We start from the raw sequence: 18,157 nt of genomic DNA, 5'->3' as shown, positions 1-18,157 counted from the left end.
TCTTTAAATGCCATGGACCTGGCTCTGATTTCTTTTATATAAGGACGGGTGTGAGGAGGGGGGGAGTCCAGCTTTTTATTTTTAGAGGCAGGAGTAAGTCACATCTTAGCAGGGCCCATGCTCCATCTACACGGTGACAGTGACGGATGACAACGTGGGCTTTGCTACAACAGCAGCAGGGACAGGAGCCCACGGAGACTGGCGTCTGGGAGACGCTGCGTCTGCAGGAAAAGTGAGGCTGTAAAATTCAGATGAGCATCCATTCTGAGGAGGGAAGACACACTGAAGGCCCTCACTGATTTTCCCTGACTTGGCTGCGTCCCCAGGAAGTCAGCAAGAGCTTGCTGCCTGTCTGAGCACTGGGGTTTGCTGTCCCAGAAATTATCCAGTTTCTTCTGAGTCGTGGCTGCCCTACTGGATGGTGTACTCCCCAGGGCAGGGACCGCCTGTGTCCTTTGTGTCCAAGCCCCGCTCCCTCCCCTCACTCCTCTTCCTATGCCCCACAGTGCCCCGCCCCTGCCCGACAAACACTGCACACCGTCTCTTCCCACAGGGGGCAGCCTGTCCCCAAAAATGATTCTCTCTTGCTTCCCCTACACCTTGTATTACCTTGCCCTTCCCCAGTCTGGTCTTACATAAGCAAGCCTGGTCATCTCCTTTCACTCGGGTTCCCTTAAGAGGCTATGCACCTGCTGCTCTGAGCAGCACATTTCAGAGGCCGGCACGCTGGGCATATGTTTACCGTGTAGTATACAGGCGTGTGCCTCATTGAAAAACACAACAACCTAAAAGTCTGAACTTATAAGAGGAATATGGGGACTATAAGGGGACTATGGTTCGCATTCAGAAGAGATTCCTTGCTTCAAGGTTCTGGCAAGTTCATCCCCAGCCCTGAACATTTCTCAATGCGTGGCCACTGTGCTGGAATCCAAGAATGAGACTGACCACTTGTGGAGATTCCTATACTTGCTGATGTTGGACAGCCAGGGTACAAAACTCAGCCGACACGCGGTGGTTTGGGGAACACGTTTGTTGTATAAAAAGAATCCATCTCTGTGAGGTAACCTGTTGCTAAGAGGTGTTACCCACTTCCCACCCCACTCTTGATCCCCAAATGATACTACCACAGGTAACATTAGTGACAGTGCAGTGAGGTTTCTGAGGTAAAAAGAAAAGCAAAACACAAAAGCTCTTTGGCTGCTTTTGGAATTGCCGTCTCCAAAGGAGTGGCAGGTGTCCTGCTCTCCGGGGGCCCAGGCTGTGAGATGTCTCGGTCTGGTGCTCCTGGTGTACGGGCCAGAGCAAGCTTACCGAAGCGGGGCTGTGCGGGGAGCCGCCCCGGGGAAGCAGCAGCTTGACGATGTCCAGGTGGTTGTGATGGACGGCCACGTGCAGGGGAGTCAAGCCATTCTGCAGGGGGTAAGGGGGAGACCGACAAATAGAACAGCCTTCACTCATGTGATTTTCTATTAGTGATCCCTTTAGCTATAGGCAGCACCATTCTGAGATCGGTGTTGCTTCTTTTATACAGGTAAAATCTGGTTAAAAATCATTCCCAAACCAATCTTGATTGGGAATCACTAAAAAGCAGTACCAGCTGCACCCAGGGCCACCTCCTCATTCCTGAGGGGCCCAATGGGACAGAACAATCAGCCTACTTGCTCAGAGTAGGCCACCAGTCTTTTTAGAAGGTCAAGGCCTTTGTCAGAAATATCAGTCTTCCCCAAGGCCACTATCCCTAGATGGCTGCCCATTCCAAAGATGGACAAAATAGGCTTGTGTAGGCAAGAGATGCCCTTCACACGTAGTAAAATTTACCCTTCTAAACTGACAGAGGTAGAGAAATTGAAACTCACTTTTCCTGCAGCATTTGGATGTGCATCTCGTTCCAGCAGCAGCTCAGCTACCCTAACCTTCCCGTACTTGGCTGCCACATGGAGAGGGGTAAATCCTTTCTGAGGAGAAACACAGGCCATCAGAACCATGGGGAATCACAGCCATCCTCCCGGGAGAAAGGGCCCATGGCAAAAAGGTATCCCACCTTACTGGGCATGGAGACACCAAACGAATAAAGGACACAGAATTTCTGAGCCCTCCAAGAGGACAAGACCTCAGGAATCGGCAGGCTTCCTCTCCCACCTGCTACCTGCACCGCTTGTGAAGAGCATAAAACCATCTTGTACTATGATTCGACTGCTAGCTAGCTGAGGGCAAGGTTGAGTTTTACTCCTTCCTGTAACCCAGAACCTGTCTGATGTGTCTAGAGCAGGTGCTGAGCAGGTAGTTATTCCATAATAAATTGTTGAAGGTTGGGTGGGTGAGAACATACAGTTCACCACGTTTCTGGGGCAGGACAACAACACATCAGTCTCACAGATGGCGGCCAGTCCTGTGGGTGTTGGCCCTCCCAGCTGTTTTCAGCACAACTGAGGCAAGCCAAGGGACGAGATGGGACCGCCCCTGCCATGCCCCAGGCCCAGCAGTGACTAGCCTGCTCTAGTTACCCCTAGAGAACAGGAGGAGGAAGTCTGTACCTTGGTCATGCACGCCTGGGAGGCTTCCTTTTCCAGAAGGGCCAGGGCCGTTTCCACGTGGCCCTCTCTGGCTGCAATGTGCAGGGGTGTGTGCCCGGCAGTGGTGGCCAGGTTGGGGTTGGCATTATTTTCTAGCAGGAGCTTCACCATGTTTGTGTGGCCAATGCGAGCTGCACAATGAAGTGGGGTCTGGTCATCCTGGAACCGAAAGTGAAAACAAAGAACAGGGAATACTATGGTTACCTAATCCAAAGTTTCATTTCAAAAGAAGGAAAATGAGGCTTACAGAGGTTAAGTGACTTTCTCAAAGTCACATAGCTAGTAAGATGAAGAGCTGGGATTCAAATCATGTGTCTGAGTTACAGAAACCAAAACGCTGTCTCTTATTTAATCCTTACAACAACCCTTCAAGTTAGTTGTAATTTCTTCTTAGTTGCCCAAAAAGGCTCAGCCTTCCCATCTGGGAAACGGGAATAATAATATCGACCTCCTAGGACCAAGGATAGGACCAAGCAGATAGTATATGTGAGATGCTTCACACAGTGTTTGGTACGTGATAGGCGCTCAGTTAGTTGTGGTGATGATTACTGTTTCCCACGTCATGTCTAAGTATACACTTGTCTTTTTGTTTGACACTTCTTTTGTTTGCCCTATGTCAGGGGTCATGAGAGAGTCTAAACTGCTGAAGAAGAAGATGACTTTTTAATCCCACCCCATCCCTCCTTGTTTGTGCCTGATGCTGGGTGGGTTCAGTGGGTGAGTTCTCGGTGTTACGTAGCCCAGCTGGGGGCCTTCCTCACATGGCCCAAACACAAACAAGAGTTCCAACTCTAAACAGAGCCTCTGTCACCTGTGGGCTTGGAAAGCCTGATCTTGTCCAAAGCTAATCAATTTCCAAACTCAGCAGCTATTTTTATTTTTCATTCACCCAATACCTTGAAAATGCCTTTAACAGCAAGGGGGAATCATCCAGTTTTAGATCAAGTCATTTCTGACTTATTTTCACCGGCAATACTTTCTTCAAAAAGTTGCTTTGCTTCTTATACCATGACTGTAACACCATTAAACCCTTTCAGCCCAGTAAACACTGCAGACCAGCCGTGCTCTTTGGAATTTCATCATCTGATGCAAAAATGTCCGTAGCCTTCTCAGAACCCCTGCAAAGCGGAATCTGGGTGCTTAGTGCAACAGACATGGAATGACGAAGAATCTTTGTGCCACGAGTACTGCAGCCAGGCCTCTATTTAGGATGGAGTTCTTCTCATTACACTTGAATTTTTTTATATCCCACGATCCTTCCCACCTCCAGAACGCACCTTGGCCTTGGCATTGACTTTGGCTTTGTTCTGGAGCAAATATTTGGCCACCTCTGTGTGCCCCGCTCTGGCTGCCATGTGTAGCGGGGTCTCCACTTTCTGTAAAATGACAAAATTATACAAGTGTTAATACATCCTGGGTTTCCAAAAGGACACAGGCAGAGTTCCAAAGTGGGAGCCTACAGAAGCTTGGCAGGTTTTCATCCGAGAGGGGGAGTTGCCCCAGCAAGCAGCTCTTTCAGCCTTTACCTGGCTGATGCCTGATGTGTGTGTGTGTGTGTGTGTGTGTGTGTGTGTGTGTGTGTTCTAATTATACTTACAAGTAAACCCCAGAGGTAATGAATGTTTAAAAATGCAAATGTATTTCAAGATGACACTTACAGAATTTCCCAAGTTATTGTCCAAAATAAAACCCCTGAGACAAGTTTAATCGGGAAAGCATCGGTATATATGGATGTTCTCCCCAAGGCTGAAGTCTCTGCTAGTCTGAGAATTCTGCCTCTATCCCCAGAGAGAAGATCTAGGGATCACTGGCTAAAGCATCCCTCTGAGCTCTTGGTGCTGAGACAAGAGCCCTTGCTCTCCCCACAGGCTTACCACATTCGAGACATTGGGCGATGCCCCCCGCTGCAGGAGGTTCTTCACAATGGGCAGGTGCCCCATGAAGGAGGCCACGTGGAGAGGTGTCAGGCCGGACTAGAATAGGTAAGAGAGGAATGAGGAGAAAGGAATCTTTCCTGCTCTTCCAAAGAAGAGACAGCCAGATGTTGCTAAGGCTTTCTTGCCTCTAGCTGCTCTAGACTGGTTTACCAAGGAACGGGAATTAAATGAGATGGATTCATTTCTAGGAAAATGGATGGAGGGGGGGGAAAAATCACTGCAGGGTGATTCTGTGCACATTTACAACTCAAAAAACTGCATCTGATCTTGGAAAGCTCCCTGAGACTTGACACATGTTTTCTTGTCTTAGTAACCCCCGATTTACTCCTCTGGGCAGTCTAGACGTGCATACACATGCACCCTTGTACCACACACAGCTACAAAGAACCCCTCTAAAGAAGGCTGCTGGAGGAAGACCATGGGCGGGAGCCATCCACGCCTCCAGAGCTTCTCTTACCTCGGTGACAGCATCGATGGAGGCTCCTGTCTTCAGCAGCAGCTCCATGACCCGGATATGGTTCTTCTTGCAGGCAATGTGTAAGGGGGTGAAGCCATTCTGCAGCCCCACAAAGGAAGACAGACAAGCAGGAGCTTATACACGAGCCCAAGGAGCACCCAGACCCCCTCGCTGATGGTGGCAGCCTCTGCCCCAGCCTGTCAGCGAGTCCCACAGATCAGAATGTCAATCACTGCAAACCTTTTCAGAGGCAGGTGCCTCTTACTTTACACACGAGGCACGTTCCGGAGTATGTTGTCTATAAACCTTTTTTAAAAATTTAATCATATTTTTGGATGTACGAAAAGATAAAAGAGCCTGCTGCTTAAAGTTTCCTTAAGGAGAAATCTTTCATAAAGAGTACTTTTGTGAAGCAAATCACGTTCTCTCTTTCCGGAAACTGACAATCATTTTTAGTAAAATGGATTTCTGTGTATCAGCTCTGCTCTAAAGTGATATGCTGGAATGCGGACTCCACAGGGGCAGGGAGACTTGTTTATTTGCTTGGTTTTGTCTGTTTGCTTATGTTTTCAGTGCGTTCGACCCCTAGGGCAGTGGTGCTCAAAGTGTGTGTGGGGGATTTTGTACTCCCATGCCCACCCTTGGGACCTTTGGCAATGTCTAGAGACATTTTTGATTGTCACAACTAGAGGAGGAGTGCTGTTCGCACCCAGCGGGTAGAGGCTGCTACACATCCTATAGTGTACAGGTGAGCTCCCTGCGACAAAAAATGTCAGGCCCCACATGTCCATAGTGCTGAGGTTGAGAAGCTCCGACTACCCTAGAACAGTGCCTGGCATGTGGTGAGAGCTGAATGAGAGCTTTCTGAGTGACTGGGTGAGCCATGCTTGCAGTCCCTGGAGGCTATCCTGCCTTCTACATTCTCCTCCCCTGGGAACAGGCAGAGGGAAGAGGGTGGTCAGGGGCCGGCTCAGTGCAGAGTTCCAGCCCCACTATATCCCTGCGCTACGCTGGGAGGCTCTGACCTAGGGCGTGGGGAGGAGCCATGGTCCCGGGAGGGCATTAGCTTTAGCCTGAACTCACGTTTACATGAGCACCGTGAACACTGTAAGCCCCTCTGCAGAGGAACGATGCTTAGCTCAGGCCATTTCACTCGCCCCAAAAGCAGATAAAAAAAAAGCCAGGCAGTCTCTGAGAAACCACCCTAGGCTCTGGGCTGGGGTCAGACGCAGTGACACCCCCAACCCACGTAGATGCCATGAACACTGCTTCCTGAGTCAGGTCTCTTGGGCCCAAGCCCTCCCCTGCTCTCAGGCTGTTACCAGGGGTGCAGGAGGTGACACCCAGCTGGAGGTGGTGGGGAGTGGAAAGTTACCGTCCTGCCTGTGCACTGACATGCCTCCTGAGCCTTCGCAGGCACTGACACTTTCCAGGCCCTGAAGCTCAGGAGGAGTTCCAGTGCCAGCTGGCGCCCCTCCCACAAGGCTCAGTCATGCAGCTCGGGTCCTGCCTCCCTTGGCTCTTGCCCCTCTGGCACCTTCTCCAATAGCCTCCCACTCACCAGGGCTCTGGAGTTTGGTTTGGCCCCTTTATCCAAAAGGACCTTGGCCACTCTGTGATGGCCACAGTGGGCTGCCACGTGGAGTGGGGTCAGGTGATCCAGGGTGATGTCATCTATCTCTGCGTTGTATTGCAACAGAAGTCGGACACAGTCAAGGTGGTCTCCCTGAGCCGCCATGTGAATTGGGGACAAGCCATTCTGGAGAAAGGGGAAAAAAACACACAAATAATCGCGAAGGCACCTGGGGACAGACAGAACATGGAAATTTAGGACATGATTCCAACCTCACTTCCTACTTCTTCCCTACACTACACTTTGTGTGGCTCCAGAGTGAGGTTGGCTCATTCTGGCCGCTATGCTCACACTGATCTCTGACTGCACTCTTCCTTTCCACCTTGCCAAATCCTCCCAGCCAGCTCCAGCCAGGCCCACTTCTTCCAGGAAGCCTTCCCTGGACTACTGTGGGCTTTTCTTATCTGTACCATTCACTCGGACCTTATTCATATATTTGCTGACTTGTATTCATAATTAACTTTTCAGGTGTGTGTGTCTTCTCTCCTTACTTATAAGCGTCTTAAGATCAGTGACCATGCCTAATATCTCTTACATACCTACAGTGCCCTGTACAGGCATGTAACACACATAGTGGTGGTCCTTAATTAATGTGGCTTTGAATGAATTAATGATGATAAAATGGAACTTGGATCTAAACCCTTCTGTTCTTTGACTCTAACAAATATACATCAATTAAAAATGTGCTAAGGATTCTCACTGTTTCTTAGGTAGCAATTTATTTTAAAAACCATTAAAGACAGGGAGACACATTCGTTCGTTCATTCATTCATTCATTCATTCATTCAACACTTTAAGTGATTAATAGGTACTGGGTATGGGTCAAACTCTGGGATAAAAGAAGAGAATTGACATAATTCTGGGCCTAAGGAAGCTAGTGGACTAGAAGGTAAAAAAAAGTGGAAACAGATACATTGTTGCTATTCAGTTGGTGACATCAGGAAAAGCATGATCAAAGCAGAGAGGTACACCGGAGGGTGGAGTCACGAGGGAAGGGACACAAGGAGAGAAGGCTTCTGGGAGAACATGACCCCTGAGCTAGGACTTCGCCAGGAAGACAAAAGGGGAAGAATCTCCCATCAAAGGGAACAATGTATGCAATGCCAGAGGCAACCATCCTAGGGAAGGAGGGCCACATGCAGGAGGGCCAAATGTCAGAGGGGTGTGGAGCTGGCCTGGAGTAGCAGGCAGGAGCTGCGTTGTAAGTCTGCGAGTTAAGAAACTGAGACTTCAGCTTTCAGAAAGTAACAATTGAAAGGATTTTCAGCAAGCGAGAAACACAATCAGGCTGCATGACAGCTGATATTAGTGTTATGGGTTGACCTGTGATCCCTCAAAATGCACATGTCGAAGTACTAACCTCCGGGACCTCGGATCGTCACCTTATTTGGAAATAGGGTCATTGTAAATGTAGTTAGTTAAGATGAGGTCATTATTGTGGGCCGTATTCCAATTTGATTGCTCTCTTTACAAAAAGGGGAAATTTGGACACAGACACACAAACACGGAAACTGCCACGTGAAGATGAGGCAGAGATTGAAGTGATGCCTCTACAAGCCAGAGAAAGCCAGAGATTGCCAGGAAACCACCAGACGCTAGGGGAGAGGCCTGGAACAGATTCTCTCTCACAGCCCTCTGAAGGAACCAATTCTGCTGACACTGATCTCAGATTTCTAGCCTCCAGAAATGTAAGACAATAAATAACCTTCTGTTGTTTAAGATAACCAACCCAGTGTATAATACTGTTACAGCAGCCCTAGCAAACCAACAGTTTGCTATACTTACTGTGTTTTTAAAAAGTCATACCATATTTCCCACTTGAAAAGAAGGAAGTTCTTAGTAAAGAATTTTCATAATCATTCTTTTTAGTCCCATTCTAATAATCTGGATAATATAAAATCATTACTAATTTAGGAACATTTATAAATTTAAATACAAGGCCTCTGTGGAAAAATGTTGAGAATTTCCTGACCTAACAGTATAATTGGCAGTAGCAATTCTACTTTCACTTATCTGAGGATTTTTACTTTTATATGTACTTTCAAAGATATTGTCTCATGTGATCATCCCAACAACCCTGAGAGAGAGGAGTAGAGCTCTCCAGATGAGGAAATGGAGGCACAGTAAGAGACATGCTCAAAGTCACACAGCAAATCAGCCATGGATGGAGAATTAAATAAATTGGTTTAGTAGAGGACATCTTTATTCAACACACACACACACACACACACACACACACACACACACAGCAGCTTGGTACTGCGAATCATAACCCAAATTACAGATAGCACTGTAGAATACTCACACAATAATTTGTCAGGGAATAAATTAGCTTTCACGGTTATGAACCGTGCTACAATTTTATGACAGAGAGCTTCTCACAGAAAACCTCCAGAGTGGCCATGAATGGGCCTGGTTTCTGCCTTGCTCTTCTAAGTTCACTCCCTCTAAATTTACCCCAAAGAATGGGGCAGAAGGCCAGGCAGCGCCAGGTGGTCTGACAGCCTCAGCCCCAGGAAGACTCAAGACTCCATGCTAGAACTGGAGGATGGGCCTTGGCTCTGGCCCCTAATGGACCTTGAGAACTGTTTTGTTGTTTCATTTATAACTTCACTTCAGTCTAGTCCAGGTTCTGAAGACTTCTCCATCCAAGTGCTTAGCTCCTGTCTTTTCTGGAGCCAGGGTAAGATAGACAAGGGTTGGGCTAGAGCTATGGTAGGCACAGGTCAAATCTGAACTGCTGCCTGTGTTTGTTTGTAAATAAAGTTTTATTGGAACACAGCCACAGTATGGATATTACCCATGGCAGCTTTCCTACTACAATGGCAGGGTTGAGTTACTATGACAAGAGACCATGGCCTGCAAAGCCTAAAAGTATTTGGCCCTTTAGAGAAAATTTGCTGATCCTGAACTAGGTAATAATCAGGGCTGTACAGAGTGCCTCCTGTGTGACAGGCACTGGGGTAAATGTCACACACACTGCCTCAGTTAGCAGTATTATGATCTCTGTTTCTCAGAAATGGGATTTGGTCCCAGGTTGGCCTGACCTGGACCCCTGCATAAAAGATGCTCCTCCCAGAAAGGAAGTACACACCTTGGTTTTAGCCTGGATGGGCGCCCCGTGGTCCAGCAGGATCTCTGAGATTCGCACGTGCCCATTCCGAGCTGCACAGTGGAGAGGTGTCAATTCATCCTTTAAAAGACAGAGTCACAAAGAGAAAGCCCCAAAGGCACCTATCAGAGGCCGTGGGAGACAAGACTCCCCACAGCATCATTCCAGCTGCAGAAGTATGATGCTTCCTGAAGGACCAGCTCGACACCCGCACCGTCTCGTTATATCGTCTCCTGCTGCACCCTGGCTCTTGCTGTGAGCTGCTCTGGGAGACTGGAGGCCCATCACTACCTGGTCAGCAGGAGCCCACCACTCTGGTGAGGCTCTGGAAGGCAGAACTCCCTCCCTGGGCCTTGCCACAGAGCTCGCTGGCACCCACCTTGGTCCTTGTTTCTATCTGGGCTCCACGGTCCAGCAGGAGCCGCACCATGATCACGTTCCCCCTGCGGGAGGCGATGTGCAGTGGCGTGATGCCGTTCTGGAGGGGAGGAACAGGACCAATCAGGGTGCGGCATCTTTCTCTGGAAAGCAGCTGCTCTGCACCCTACTCCCCTACACCCCACTGCATCAGCCCTATAATGGCAGTAGTACCAGCGGCCATGTTAAGCCTACTGTTAGGACATTTGTCACCTAAGAAAGATTTCAAAACCTGTAAGGACATGATAGCACTGTGGTTAATCACAGCAATCTGGCTAAGCCCAGGTCACCCAGAGTCAATAGGATGGGCTGGAAGGAAGCCAGTCCCCAGTCCTCCAGGTTTGCCCCTTCTAGAAAGGGAAAATGGAGACTGAGGTGTGCGTGATTAGAAACCCACCAATGAGGAGCCTTAATAGGCACCAGGGCTGTCTCACCCACAGACTTTTGCAGTACAGGGGAAGTCATGGTGAGATAGGAGAGGCGGGAGTACCTAGATTCTAGACACCCCTGAGCCCCTGGCAAATGTGTGGGGCTTACCAGAGAGCCTTACCTGTGGTGTGAAGTTGACACTAGCTCCCCTGTTGAGGAGTAACTGGGCCACGTTGAGGTTCTCGTAGTGAGCTGCGATGTGGAGGGGGGTAAATCCCGTCTGGGGCACAACAGAGGGGAACAACTTGTCACATGCCATGTACTGTCATTTCTAGCTCAGAATCAGCCCAGGGATTCTGAAAATGTTGGCAGGGCCAGAGGACCCTATACGTAAAGCAGATTTAGACTGATGAGAACATTTGCTGAAGGGGTCAAGAGATATTCTGCGGCAAGTTATATTCAAAAGCCAGATGCTGCCTCTGAGTGACCCACATTCTTTGTTTTGTGGTTCATATGGACACACCATGGACCCACCAATGAGGAGCCTTTTCCATGTCTGTGGGGCCAATTACTTGAATGTTTACTTATGAAGAGATTTTAATTAATGAATAAAAGTGGTATGGGGTCCATGCTCTTGATTCTAGGGATTGTTTCCACCCACGAAAAGGGTGTGGCCAAAGGCAGACCTTTGACCCCTTGGTGGGTCCACTGTCATCTTTTGGTCCATAACCTCAGACCATGCCTCACCCAGTCAGCAGTTTTTCAGACAAAACCCAGTGACCATGGGGTGGGGAGACTGAGAATAACCCAATATAAATCCATTCCCGCTATAAAGAAGAAATGAACAACCCAAATTTATAGAGAGTAGATCAGTCGTGACTCAAAACATCAGACAGTGAGTACACACTGAGAGCTGTCCAGGCCCCCGGGATGATCTTCCATGTTCTCACCTCAAACATTTGAGGTCACCTCCCTCCCTCCACCAGGGGGCGGCCAGGGAAAGACAGTAGGATAAAATTCTAGAACACCACCTGCTGGGATTCCAAAGTTTCACTCTGGCCAGAGACCCATCCTGCCCAACTGGACGCTTTTCTGGATGGTCTGGAGCAACAGAAACCTTCCTTGCCCCATGCCAAACATATTTTTTTGGCGTTCAGCAGGGGTTTACAGTGAAGCTGTCCACTGTGGCTCAGTGTGCATGGTTGGCACCGTCTCTGGTTTGGGTCAGTGTTTGGAGAAATTGTTGGGAATTGACGGTGCCTTGGTAACCTACAGGTGTCCACGGTCCAGGCCCTAGAATTCTCCTGGTCCTCCGTTTGGCTGCTCTCACCTTGGAAAGCACGTCTGGGTTGGGGTCATTCTGCAGAAGCACCGCAGCTGTGCGGGTATCGTCATTGCGGGCGGCAATGTGCAGGGCAGGGAGTCGCACCTTCCCCTTCGTCCCGTAGTTGATGAGGTGTGCCACTACGTTCTCATGGCCCTGCTGCAGAGCCACGGCGAGAGGAGTGAAGCCGTCCTGGCCAGAGGGGAGTTGGAAAGATCAGCTTTCTTTGACTGGATCTGACCCCTGGCTGTCCTCAAAGCAGGACACATGCTTTCACACCGCACAGTTCTTCTTGCACATGACAGGCCCTCATCCTCCAATTCTCTGCTCTTCAAAGCCCACCTCATCCATCAAGCTTGGCTTAAATGCCACCTCCTTCCTGAAGCCTTTCTTGGCCCCACTTTCTTTCTCTGCCACCTCACAGAGCCCACAGTAATTTTTCTTAAGCACTTACATAATTTTCCTTTATAATTTGTTCCCAATCTGAATGAGTACTATAAGAATATTTTTACTACCCTTTGCTTCTTGCTTACCCTCCCTCTCACCCCATCTATAGGTGCCCAGACAGTGCCTTAAACATGGCAGATGGTCATTCATTTATTCATTTCACGAATATTATTGAACACCTACCAAATACTAGGAATGATGCCAGGCACAGAGGATTCGATTGTGAGCTACTGTTATTAATTCCCTCAGTTGCGTACTGTGGGGCACAGGACCCCATAAGCTGCCAAAGCAGAATGATAACAAAGTCATGTAATCGTTGAGTCTTACAATGTTAAGGGTTAAAAGAACCCTTGGATTTTAGTCCAATTTCATCATTTCACCAATGACAAAATCAGGATCAAGCTAAGTGACTTGTCCAAGAGTGTGCAGCGGGTTCACGGCAAGAGCCTTTCTCATTAAGGTCCAAGGCAGACTTGTTAACCATACCCACCCACACTACCTTCACTCCTGTTCAGCCCTCAGTGTTGGTTACAGTGGGAATGACATGTTAGACTCTGATGTCATTTCTCTGCTATGTGTCTGGGCATTCCTCAAGACCCATGACTTTGTCTCTTACTCCCTTGCAGAGTCCGACAGCAACCAGGATTAGTGCAGTGATCTGAAGGTCAAGAGCACTCAGTGGCACACTACATTGATCATGACAGAGGATGCAGCTCGAGCCACATCCCAGGAGCACATGCCCCCACCACCATGTCCTACCCCCAGAGACTTCCAACATTGAGGCCATTTCCCAAGGTTCTTACTTCTGTGGCTACATTCTGATTAGCTCCATTTTCCAGTAAAAACTTAACCACTTCCAAGTGATTCTCTTGTGCTGCCATGTACAGGGGTGTAAAACCTTTCTGTAAACCAAGAGAAAAACTCATTAAAATTCACCCACAATATTGAGAGATGCTAAAACTGGTGCAAAATCCTCTACACTCTAGGACAGGTCTGTCTTTATCCTATTTTCACTCAGCCCACAGAGCAATACCCCCCACCCATATCTCCAGTTATAAAAACTCATTGCCACTTTGAAATGGCTTAGTAGGATTATTATAAAAGGCCACAAGGTGGGGGTGACACTCCATGGAAGTCTGTTTCTACCCCTCACCATCATCATCAGTCAGCCTCCCGCACACACTTCTCTATTTTCACTCCCTTCTTTATCAGCCCCCCATATCCCTTCATACAGTTTCTCCCCCCAATGAGCCATAACTAAACATATCGTTTGGCTGGTTTACTGAACAGGGAAGGGGTCCACAATGACCAACCACATCGTGCTTAGAATGTGTAATAGAAGAATGAAAAAAATAATAAAGGATGCCTTCTTCAGTGCTGGGAGACACATCACTAATAAATCTAGATTCAGCTACATAGTACGTGTACCCCTGAGGTAGCCACCACGGACCCACTATGTAACAGACACACAGGTGAAGGAGAAAGGCAGCGCCCTCTAGCGCCCGTACTGGAGTGAGCCATCACCTGTGACTGAGCGTTGACGTTGGCGCCATAGTTGACCAGCTCCCGAACCACCTCGTCCTGACCAGCAAGGGCTGCAATGTGCAGAGCCGTGTTCCCTTTCTGAAACACATTGGGAAGAAGGAGAGGAGGTTTCCCACTGGGCCTGGGTAAGTGACTGTCAAAGGGACAGGAACAAGGGGGGGATGGGCAGTGGCTTTCTTTACAGCCAAAAGGGGTAGATAACACACATGTATACACCTGACCCATCATACATCTTGAAATAGTGCTGGAAGCACAAGGAGGAAATTAATATCAAAGAATAAGAAACCCGACTCCTCAACACTAATCAACTGCATACAGGCGCAGCATCGTGTCACCGGCTGACAGGACACACACTGAAGGTTTGCCAGGCAAGCTGGCCTCCTTTGGACTTCCAGCTCCTCCCAATCTATAACTGCAGGATGAAGCAGAGCCCCCATGAGGCCTGGAGCTCTGCAGAAAAGGAGGCTGGCAGGTCCCGCAGGCTCAGCTCCTTTGATGTTGTTACCGTGATACCCACTGAGCAAACGCTGGACCAAAGCAGACAGAGGGAATGAGAGGGGAAGAGAATGAGTAAAGTATCAAACAAAGAAAAGGGGTGTGTGTGTAAAAATATGTATAGGAGTTGAGGGGGGGTGTAATTAAATGAGCTATATAATGTATGCAGGGAAGAGAAGAAAATATGAAAGTAAATTGGGGAAAATAAATAGAATAAAATCTGGCAAAGGAAAACACAAAGAAAGTATATTTGAAATATTAATTAGTAAAATGTCACCAAATAAGAGAGGAGAGAAAAGCCAGAAAAAATAAACACTAGAACAAAATGAGGTACAAAATTGTTTTCAAGTAAATTTTTTAAAAGCTAAGAACTGATAACAGAGACTAAGAAACCAGGCAGGTTCTGAGAAGGTGAGTGGAACATTCAGGTTTTCTTGTACGGATTCATCCGAGGTATTTATTACACAATTCCTAGACAGGGTTTGGGCCTAGCAGGCTTCTTCTGCCCTAGGACGCCAGTTTCCTTGTGGCTCCTTCTTGCCTCCTGGATGTCCTGGGGCTGGAACGTCAGCACTTTCTCCAAGGGCGCCTTTCCTCCATGGCACCCGTGCTCAGTGAGAGGCAGGCAGGACAGGCCCCGCCTGACAACTTTGGGCAAATAGGGCAGGTGAGAAAAACCCGGACTACAGCTGGAGCCATCTGTCCCTCTGCTACTTAAGGAGCAGAGATCTCAAACGACCTCATTTTTTCTAGTTCACACGGTATATAGTTTTTAACTAAACTACATAAACACTTACTAATCCATCTCAGGAATCTCAAGCCCTGACAAGCAGGGACTTCAAACCCATTCCACGTGCATCAGCCATCTGTCACCTGCAAGAAAAGGGTCCTTGCCCAGGCGGAACTGAGAAGCACGAGGTCTAAGCTCTCTGGCCACCCCATCACTGTTGCCCCAAGAGCCCGCAGGTGGGTGAGGCGGCCCCCAGGGAAGGCACCCTAGGGGCCAGAAGGGGCTCAGGTCTTTGCCTCTAAAGCGTGGCCTGTGTCAGGCAGGAGGGTCCTGCTCATTGCCTCTGGGCTTGTCATTTTGATTTCTCCTTAAGTTCCATTTGATAAACAAAAGGGTTCTTCCTCAAATATCTGTCAGAGAGTAAGTGCCAGAAATGAATGTATAGATGCTAATTAATCATTTTTCATAGAAGTCCAAAGAGCCTACATTTAGAATCCTTGGCACTTGGGTTTGACTCACGCTGTGTACAAAGTGGAACAGGGCTGTTGGCACCAGAAACTTCTCTAGAAATCAGGACTCAGAACTCCAAGTCTCTCCATTTAGAAGAAGGAGGCGCGCTATGTCCATTCGTTCGTCACACACTGAGCATATGTGTGTGTCAGGCTCTGGGTCAGGCCTGGAGGTACAGAGATGATTGAGACTCAGACTCTTTGACCTCAAGAAGCTATGCTGATTGCTTCTTCCATCTGCCCCTTCCTTCTACACTACATCAGCACTCTCCCTGTATAAACCCTGTGAAGGGAAGCAGGTCAGCTGTGAAGCCCTGGCTATGGATCTCGGCCTGTGCTGTCTTCTGGGTCTGGGCTGAAGGCAGCACTGGTGAGCAATAAAAGCCAAGGGAAGACCCTGGGAAACAAACTCCCCCATGCCCATCGATATACAAATGCACACAGTGTAAGGCTCCAGAAGAAGGTCCCCTGGTCCTGGGGCAGGAATCACAGGGAGAGAGGTCCTGGGCCTCCGTTTTCTCTGCTCCTCCCTTAGCATGAAGGAACACACCCTCGAAGAAGCAGGAAAATTTTCTTAGCTATATTTGATCAGCAAAGACCCAATTTCTCCATTTCCAGGGAGTCCAAGAGCTCATGGGAGGGAGGATGGTTGCAGCAGGGGCTGAGTGAACGTGAGTGGAGGGATTGAACTTTTCTCCCTGTTCACCACCAGCTTGAATGCTGAGCTCTGGCGTCTAAGTAGTGGAGACGGCAGGATGGAGAGAGAACGCATTTGTTTTGTGCTTTTAAAATATCTAAGCACAGTTTAGGAAACTATATTGGTTTTGGCTTTTTACTCTTTTCCATTTTTAATCTTTCTCAGGCTTGCGAGACCCATCACAATTCCCCAATCTGTTATGACTCTTTCTTAGCCCACGGTTTCAGTTTCACCTTTTTTTTTCCTCCCTCTGCATGGCATTCAGAAACCACGCTGGCTTATAAAATTTCTATAAATAACAGACACTCCAAGTGTTCACTTGCAAAATAACAATCAAAGGGGGAAATTCGGAAAGAGTAAAAGTGCTGAGCCATAATGTTTTTGCAGCTCTTGGGGGAATGCCAGGGGAAGAAAATCGGCTGTGGCCCACACAGAGCCCGTCAGATGGCACGCTGCTTGCAGCCAGGTATGTGAGAGCATCAGGAGAAAAAATAATTGCATCCCTGTACCCACAGAAGGATCAGGGTGGAAACAATCGGTGTTTGTCGTGGGGTTAGAAGAACATGCCCCAAATACACTCAGAAAGAGCAACTCCGTCTGTTTTACATGAGATGTTTTTACCTTCAGGAAATGACATGAAAATTACAGAATTTTACCTCAAGAGATGATTCTACCTTCATAATATTTTGCTAGTTCACTTCATAAACATAAATTATGTCTGTTCTCTACATAATGTTCTTCTGGTTCTCTGCTTGAGAGGTGGCAAAATGTTTCCTGCATGGAACTGAAATTGAGGCTGATGTGAGACCATGTTTAATAAATAGCAAATGGAAAATAAGAGACTGGAGGGAGAGGCCCAAGAGGAAAACCATGGGAAGTAACAAAGGAAGAAAGAGAAGAGGAAAACAGGACTTGAGTTAGTAAGCAGAGGCGACTTTTTGTTTAGTTTAGTTGTGTGTTTCAATGCTGGCTGCATCTTGCTTAATGAGCAAATAAGATGCATGGATATAAGAAATAAAACTGTCTTGCAACCTGTAGATGAATCAGTTTCATGACTGTGGTTTCTGGACTTATGCCACTGGTGTTTGTAACCTATTGCTATAGGTAGAAACAGACCGCTGTGAGAGGTGTGACTCAGCCTCTGCTGAGTGCCTCCCGGTGAAAGAGAAGGTTGTTCAAGGTAATCAGAGGAGACCAGTGTGGGGTTGACCACGGAGAAGGATGAGTGAGGGGGGATCTGGACTCTTCTACAGCCCTCAGTAACAGCAGAGTCACCAATAATCATTGATTCCTTCCTAGGTGCCAGGCATTTTTTAACACTATCTCATTTCATTTTCATGTCAATCCCGCAACTAAGCATTATAACCCTCATTTTACAGATGAAGAAATGGAGGATTCTCATTGGATGAGCAACTTGCTTAAGGTCACAGAATATGACATATCTCAGGACCCGGACCCCAAGCACCGGACTGTGGCGCTCACAATGCTCTTGTTAGTCACTGTGTTCAAGCCAAGCACCCTGAGGAAGTATGAAGCCACCAGAAAAGTGGTTTGACTTTCAGATTTATTGTCTAGTGACAAGGATGAAGGAAAGGCCCACTGAATCTCTGTGGAAAAAGGGTCCTGTGTTTTAAGGGGACTTCAGCGACTCAGAATGAGAACATGATGGGAAAGACAAATCCAGAAGCAAGTTCGCGTTTCTCTCATGAATGGCTGGCTTTCATGCCAGGGTTTGGGATACTACGTGAGGGACACACACACTTGAAGTTTCAATGTAAAGTTCCCCCGCTCCCTAAGAGACGTACCTTGGTTGTTGTTTCTAGAATGATTTCTTTGTGCAGGAGTTCAACCACCATCTTCACGTGGCCTTCCTTAGAGGCCAGGTGCAAGCCGTTCAGCCCATTCTGTAAAG

The 18,157-nt window shown here is 48.0% G+C and overlaps 1 protein-coding gene across 15 annotated transcripts in view; it reads right to left on the bottom strand.

Moving 5' to 3' along the window:
- The window catches only part of ANK1 (ankyrin 1), a 201,730-nt gene that overhangs the window by 53,950 nt on the left and 129,623 nt on the right, over positions 1 to 18,157 (bottom strand). For all 15 annotated transcript variants that reach the window (XM_019742079.2, XM_019742089.2, XM_019742082.2 and 12 more), the window contains 14 exons: positions 18,051 to 18,149; positions 13,794 to 13,892; positions 13,073 to 13,171; positions 11,829 to 12,014; positions 10,680 to 10,778; positions 10,092 to 10,190; positions 9,695 to 9,793; positions 6,529 to 6,726; positions 4,968 to 5,066; positions 4,448 to 4,546; positions 3,851 to 3,949; positions 2,535 to 2,732; positions 1,857 to 1,955; positions 1,312 to 1,410 (listed from right to left, as the gene is read on the bottom strand). In XM_019742079.2, the coding sequence (XP_019597638.1) occupies positions 1,312 to 1,410; positions 1,857 to 1,955; positions 2,535 to 2,732; positions 3,851 to 3,949; positions 4,448 to 4,546; positions 4,968 to 5,066; positions 6,529 to 6,726; positions 9,695 to 9,793; positions 10,092 to 10,190; positions 10,680 to 10,778; positions 11,829 to 12,014; positions 13,073 to 13,171; positions 13,794 to 13,892; positions 18,051 to 18,149 (1,671 nt within the window). The remainder of the gene's footprint in view (positions 1 to 1,311; positions 1,411 to 1,856; positions 1,956 to 2,534; positions 2,733 to 3,850; positions 3,950 to 4,447; positions 4,547 to 4,967; positions 5,067 to 6,528; positions 6,727 to 9,694; positions 9,794 to 10,091; positions 10,191 to 10,679; positions 10,779 to 11,828; positions 12,015 to 13,072; positions 13,172 to 13,793; positions 13,893 to 18,050; positions 18,150 to 18,157) is intronic.

This window comes from Rhinolophus sinicus, linkage group LG04, assembly GCF_036562045.2.
Source record: "Rhinolophus sinicus isolate RSC01 linkage group LG04, ASM3656204v1, whole genome shotgun sequence".
NCBI classification, from domain to species: domain Eukaryota; kingdom Metazoa; phylum Chordata; class Mammalia; order Chiroptera; family Rhinolophidae; genus Rhinolophus; species Rhinolophus sinicus.
This window is presented reverse-complemented; position numbering and strand designations above follow the sequence as displayed.